We start from the raw sequence: 7,373 nt of genomic DNA on the forward strand, positions 1-7,373 counted from the left end.
CATAAGAATGCACTTTAGCTGTAGTTTGGGAATGCACAGTTAATACACAGAAGGAGCCAAATGGTGAACTGGAGTGACCTACTGAAGATCATCCTAGATAAAACATCATTACATTATGATGTGAACATGTCTTAATCACCTGGACTGAGCTGAATGTTGACTAATCTGAACTGGAAGAGCAGCAGCTGGAATTGGTTCCTGTGGTAAAACTGCTGATGACAGGAGTGAACAGGGAATGGCGGGCAAGGACTATAACCACCTCTTCAAGCTGCTCATCATTGGAGACTCAAGTCAGTGCAATTAACACACCTGAAGATTAAACTACCTCTGAAATAGTTAAGGTTTTTCTGGTTGAATTAAAGGTTGAACCACCTCAACCAATTACCTTAATAAATAGTTGAGGTGGTCATTCTTCTCTTTACAATCTAGCAATATCAAGATGTAGTGTAATCAAGGCATAATAAGATGAGGAATATACAGGGGGATATCGATATAATTATTTCTGGAACTGCAGTTGAGATTGATCTGAATAAAGAGGGCTATTCAAACTAAGAACAGCAGCTGCATATCAGGGTATTGTTTAGTCATTTGCATTAACATATCTGGTTAGCCTATTGGTACTTAGTTTCTTAACTGACGTTGACCTTCCTCTTTCTGTACCAGATGTAGGGAAGAGCAGTCTGCTTCTAAGATTTGCTGACAATACGTTCTCAGGTGAGTTTGCGTAGGTGTTCTAGTCATTTTAATATACAACATGGGTATCTCTTGATGTTACATTCCTGTGATTCAGCTGGGTTATTTGAATGTTTTTACATTGGTCCAGGGCAGTTATTAGTACATGTCAGTGTACCGCCATGTAGAGCTGCATGTGTTTTTAATGTTATTTTTTTCTCCCTTTGTTTAACAAAGGCAGCTACATCACTACGATTGGAGTGGACTTCAAGATCCGTACAGTGGATATTGAGGGGGAGAGAGTCAAGCTTCAGATATGGGACACGGCTGGTCAGGAGAGATTCAGAACCATCACTTCCACGTAATCAATTTACTGAACACAATACTGCATCACAATTTAAACCTGAATCAAGATGTAATTTACAGTTTAACCCATGCCTTTGATAGCACAATTATCTTAAACACTAAACAATCTAGAATGTTGAGATTACATAAATGATCATGCCATCAGTTAGTAAAGAATACCATCCCTTGCCATGCACTGTACTTTTTCCTGTAATTATATTTTATGTAAGCTACTTTTGCTGTTATGATAAATCCAACATTTTTATGTACATAAGACTGCTTGTGTCATCATTATATGAGCACTTTACTTAATTTATCAGTAATTTACCAGGTTGGGTAAATTGAGAACCAGCTTTCTTTTGCAGTGATCACCTGGGGCAAGCAACTATCTGGAGTCAGAGAATTATTTAGTCAGTTAACTCGGGGGATTATTAGATGCCCAGATGTAGTCATATTGGGAATTTTGCCAGGAACAGAAACATCTGTAATTGATGGTGGTTGTGAAGATTTATTGTTTTATGCTGACCAGTTAAAACATGTAATTAAATTATAGATAGGGTTAAAATTTTCAAAATGGGAAATTTTCCCTGGGAATTAATAGGAATTTTAAGGAATTTATCAAGATAGTTTTTTCACCCATTACTTTCCCCCTCTGAACCTTTTGTTCTCTTTATTATCAGTTGAAATATACTCTTCAAGACAAACAGGCATTAAAAGCCCTGTTTCATTGTGAGGGAAAATCTTATGTCAACTGTACACTAAAATGAAATTAAGTTATTCATAGCCCCTGTTCCAACCTGAGTTGCACTCTTGCAAGCACACACAAACACATGCACTAGAAAACACCATGCTACCCAGTGGTAGTGAATAATTTGAAATGATGTAATGTGGCCAGATAATTAATGTGACATAGAAAATAATAAAGTGTAAAATTGTTGAAGTTTGGCCATTTATTATGTGGCTGCATAAAGTAGCCTACAATACTGTAATCTGAATTCTGCATGTCCAGATGGGGTTAGATGGTATCAAAGTAAATGTTTGTAAGGAGTCAGCAGTTAGTGCTTATGTTTTCCTGCAGAACACTCCAGACGGGCCTAACCCATAGACTGTGTAGGTATAAGGTATGCCCTGCCAACGCATAAGTTAGAAAATGGCATGCCCATCATCCCAATTGTTACTGTTATTATATAGACATTTGTCATTATCCGTATGTGCTGAAGATAATTTTAAGGGTTCAGGCAGCCTTCTGTAGGAATATGTTCAGTCATATATTTCTCTCTGTTACTCCCAGGTATTACAGGAACACTCATGGTGTAATAATCGTCTATGATGTCACAAATCAAGAGTCCTTCATCAGTGTGAAGAGATGGCTCAACGAGATCTCCCAAAATTGTGACAATGTCTGCAAGATCCTTGGTGAGCCTTTCTTTTGAATTGTGGAGCTATTACTATAGTGTTCTAGTATTTAAAGATAGTATGGATACTATGGTGATTGATTGTCTTCATTTAATTGTCATTTATGTCTCAATTTTATTTCTTCTTGATTTAAATAATACAAAACTAGATAATCCATTTTTTCCTCCAAGTGGGCAACAAGAATGATGACCCTTCCAAGAAGCAGGTAGACACTAAGGATGTGAAGTCTTTCGGGGAGTCTGTGGGTGTCAGGGTTTTTGAGGCAAGTGCCAAGGAGAATATTAACGTGGAAGAGGTGAGTCTAAAGACCTGTTTGCACCTATGGTAAAATGTGGGTTGAGTGACTTGTATTCTGGTCATGTAAAAGCAAAAGTAAACGGAGCCACATCTGCAGCTTTGATCAGTGAAAAAGTGAGGGATCTGTCAGCAAGTACACTGGGAAAAATATGGCATGTTAGAATGAAAAAACTAAACATTTAGACTTAAGTGATTCTAATGAAAAAATATTCACTTGTAGACGTTTAGGGGGACGATTAGATACAGTGGAGTTTGCAGGGCTATGTAGCAACAGACCTGTTCATTGTGGAGAAACCAGGCCTTTTTACACATCGCAAAACAGTGCTTGGCAAGACTAGAGTGACACAAGCAATGGTGATATCATCAGCTAACATTTGTTGAATTTGCTAATGTTACATGTCCGTGTATAAAATAAAACATCCTCTGTGTGTTCTTTGCTGTAATCTACGCTGCATAACTGTAGTTATGTACTGTAAATGGTAGTGTTTTTTTTCATGCCATTGTCTTGGCCATAGCTTTCTGATTCTGGGTTCATAGCAGAGCTGCACCTATGTACACACCCGTCTTTTGGTATGTTTGGCAGTTGGCATGCCACTCACCAAGCAAACATTCTCATTTGACACACACAAGATGCCGTTGAGTTGGTGGTTCAGGTTGTGGGTGTAAAAGTGCCATCCCAACCTTCTCTACTGGAACTGGGTCATAACTGACCTCTTACTGATGAGTTGATGAGACTTTATGAAGAATAGTGGTCCTATATGTCTTTGTTTAAGGCTGCTAACTCATCTTAATTTAAGCACTATTCATTTATGTAATTTTCTGTTTGCCCCTTTCCCCTGTCTGCCTCTACAGATGTTCATGACGTTCACTCACATGGTCCTGCAAGCAAAGAAACGGAGCCAGATCCAAGCAGAGAGAGAGCGGAAGAGAGAGAAAGACACAGTCTACATCAACTCCCACCGAGACAGGGGGAAAAGGAAGAGAGGGAAAAAGTGTTGCTGAAAGAGAGCTAGACAACACTAATACTTCATTGTACTAACACTGCACCGAGAGGTGGTCAGAGGAGAATTACAGTAGGACAGGTATAACCACTGTTACATCTGATAAATGTTATTAAATATTTTTTATTATTAAAAGAGAAGGAGTGTAATAGAGCATGTACCGTATTCATCAACTTGTGTATGCTGACAAAACTGTATGACTGAAATTGATAACATTAACATTAGGGGAAGGAAGAGAGCATTATCAAGTATGAACTATTTTAACAATTATTAAGTAAATATGAATTTTAATGAAATAAGTAGCATGAGCGTGGCTGTTGATGGGGATACAGCAATACGGATCTTTGGCTTGGAGTCCGACGAAGGCATCACACCTCGCTATGGGCCGAGGTTGTTGATCCCCCATTTGGACATCATAGATGTCCAACGGGAATAGATACAGGAGGATGAGGTGGCATGCTGTGAACAGCTGACAAAAGGAGGAAGTGACAAGAGACATTTTTATACCTGTGGATGGGACAGGTTCATTTATGTCTGAAAATTCTCCTACCGAATCTTAGTTTGGAATTTCAGAGTGTGTTTTTGAGTGTGTGGAACATACAGCTATAACAATGAAAGCCCAATGAATAAAAAAGGCATATAAGATTCTGTGATTCAGCATATTCTCTTGTTTGATCATAATTTTACTTAATATTGATCTTTCATTCATTGTAGCCTTTGAGGGTGAAGTGTTTGTTCCTGTTATCATAAATGACATGTGCAGCAAAATACAAAAAATGGTAGACATGGTAGACACAATCTGCACAAATTTGTTGTTTACAACTGCCTTTATTATATATATTAGATATTATATATATATTATATATTAGATATAATATATTATATCTAATGCAGTATTGGCATCATTTGTTGTATGGACTTTGATACATCACCAGAGGGAGACATTTCACTGAAATCTGGTGTTTATCAATGTTGCGACAATGAATTTTATACAACATTCAACATCAGGAATATAATATTTGAGGATAAAGGATCAACATATGACAGTTTCATGGATTTGATTTTAATTCTGTGTTGTTTCTTAAACTGAATTGATGTTGCATGGATGTTCATAAGTATTAAATAATTACTGATAGTTATGTGTATATAATGATGAATATATATAAATTCTACATTTATATGCATTCTTTTTTTTCCCTAAAAATGCTAATCTTAAATGTTCTAACAATCCTGTTAAGTATCAGGAGCACATTTCAAAGATGAACCCAAATGTTGAATTTCAAATTAACCTTAAATGCATGCAACTCAGAATTGATTTAATAGACAGTTTATAAATGAGTGCTGAATGATTTTTCACAGCTTGAAAAATAAGCAGATCAATGACTTTGAGAAAAAAGGTCAAGGTCCAAGCTGGATCCATAAGGTCTGTAAACCTACAACAATTAACAATGAGGCACACATATTGGCAGAAAAAGACAGACTGAGCTTCAACCCAGCCATATTGCACTGATAGAACACTTGGTGGCACTATATCAATCCATATCCATACCATACGTTCAACATCTCAGTAAAAATCACTTGCATATTAGTTTTCAGACTTGTTCCAAACTGAGGTTGTTCCAAGCTGATTCGTCTAGACAGTAATGTAAACTCATAAAAAGTGTAATCACACCATATTTAGGTTCAGTGGGTCACATGGTGCAACAGCCATAACACATTTTGTATCAAAAATGCATTTGTATTAACAACATGAAGTAAAGCTGTCATGCCTCAATTGCCCCTATGGGCAACTAGCAATGGACCAAAGGCAAATGGCTAGTTGACATGAATTTATAGTCCTCAACCAAATATAGACAAGGAAGTATGTACTGGAAAATAACTATTGCATTGCAAAACAAAAAAGGTGGACACAAAAACAGCACATAAGTGCCAAAACCCTCAGTGGGCTGGTGAAAGGACAAAAAACATAATTTGCCTTCAACAGCACAGACCCAGAACCAAAAAAAAGGGCCATTACAATAGGTGCATCACAATAGATTGTGGTGGCTTTGTCATTCCTTTGAATTATGACCATTCCTTCCCAAATGTACAAACGTGAAGTACTGCTTTGAAACAATGCTGTGATTCCACGTACACTACCAGCAACTGACACCCACTGGGGAAATGAGAAGGAGAAAAAAAAGTCTGGCACAAGTACAGTACTCTTGACTTAAGAATGAGGCAGATAGATTTCATAGAGTAAACAATACTAGGTAGATTGATTCATGTGACATTTATAGTGACATTGCTCTAACCATTTTTTTTCAAAAACCTTACATTTAAAAAAAAACCTTTTATTGTTAAAACTGGGAATATCATGTCATCACAACATATACCACCTACAAGTTGATTCATAGCTCATATCCTTCCAAGTAGGGTAAGTGAATAACCTGATAGTCATGGTAATCTCTGCCCTTTCTACTGGCGGTTTTGAAAAGGATCTCAGAGGACTACAACAAATCTATTGATCTTTTAAGTTGTTTCTTGTGTCTGTTTTCCAGTATGCACTGTGAGGATGTTAAATCCAGACAGGGAAAGAGAGAGAGAGTAACACGCATTCTGATGTTTGTGAAGCCACTTTCTCTCTCACTATTCTTAATCACCTGGGAAACAGCTCTCTCATAACTTGAGAGTAATGTATAAAAATGCAGACACTTGGAAAAGAATAGCACTACCACTGCCAATAATCCTTTGCAAGTCATGCCCTTTGAAGGGACAGCAGGAAGCCGAAAAGACAAGTGGTCCTGAAAGAAGACGGCCAAGCCCAGCAAGAGCCGCATGCTAATTGCTTTTGATTTCATGTATACCCCTGTCTGCACTCTCATAGTGTAGTGCTACATATTTAGTTTGCAAGTTGTTTACAGACCCAGGAAAGAACTTAAATTTAGTTTTTTTGCCTTGTATAGGAATAATAATAACTGCCCTAAAGTGTGAATTTTCACTACAGTACATGTGGTTAACTTATACTTTAAACTGTGCCATGAGCATGAGGGTTTATTTAATCCATTCACACATAATTATGGCTATAACCAACAGGAACAATATGTGGACATGCATGACAGCACATAACTCAGAAGCTCCATAGAAATGCTTAATTTGTGTCCTCAGAAAGTTCTAAAAAGTGATTTAGGACATACTGTTATTTACTGTATTGTTACAAATTATTTGCCAAGTCTAGAGATTGTGACATACAGTATCTTTACCTGACTTCAGAACTCTTGTGGTTTCTCAGCACCAGGTTCTCTAATTCTGCAGTAGCACAGTAATAATGTTTAAGCGTTAGATTAACTTGAATGCTTGCTAGCAATTTTCAAATATAATAATGTGTTTTTTTAGCTTTTAGCAGGAAAAGTGTGGACCTCTTCCTGTATGCGGGTCAGGTGGGGGCTGGGTGGAGTTTTCTCAAAGTGGGCAAACCTCAAGTACACACAATCAGTATGTGGAACTTTCACAGAGTGGGCTTTCATACCATCCACAAATGTGAACGGATACTGCAATTATGCAAGGACCAACAACTACCAACCCAAGAGGGAAATGGACAGTTATGAAAGGACCTCTGATAATATCAGGCAGTCTGTGTAGGTAGTCATTTAAATTGAATAG

At 37.4% G+C, this 7,373-nt stretch overlaps 1 protein-coding gene across 1 annotated transcript; it reads left to right on the top strand.

The window, feature by feature from the left end:
* On the top strand, positions 1-3,787 carry LOC118789952 (ras-related protein Rab-35-like). The gene is made up of 6 exons (XM_036546707.1): positions 1-290; positions 664-714; positions 910-1,033; positions 2,309-2,433; positions 2,604-2,728; positions 3,583-3,787. Exons 1-6 carry the CDS (start codon positions 236-238, stop codon positions 3,730-3,732), a joined length of 630 nt encoding a protein of 209 aa, XP_036402600.1. The 5' UTR covers positions 1-235; the 3' UTR covers positions 3,733-3,787.
* The last annotated feature ends 3,586 nt before the right edge of the window (positions 3,788-7,373 follow it).

The sequence above is a fragment of the Megalops cyprinoides genome, chromosome 1 (assembly GCF_013368585.1).
Source record: "Megalops cyprinoides isolate fMegCyp1 chromosome 1, fMegCyp1.pri, whole genome shotgun sequence".
Taxonomy (NCBI): Eukaryota; Metazoa; Chordata; class Actinopteri; order Elopiformes; family Megalopidae; genus Megalops; species Megalops cyprinoides.

Bases quoted from the DNA above. Each gene is read 5' to 3' on its own strand.
- LOC118789952 (XM_036546707.1), top strand. From the start codon at position 236: ATGGCGGGCAAGGACTATAACCACCTCTTCAAGCTGCTCATCATTGGA. The intron at 1,034-2,308 runs GTAATCAATTTA...TGTTACTCCCAG, and splicing joins TTCAGAACCATCACTTCCAC to GTATTACAGGAACACTCATG. The intron at 2,434-2,603 runs GTGAGCCTTTCT...TTTTCCTCCAAG, and splicing joins CAATGTCTGCAAGATCCTTG to TGGGCAACAAGAATGATGAC.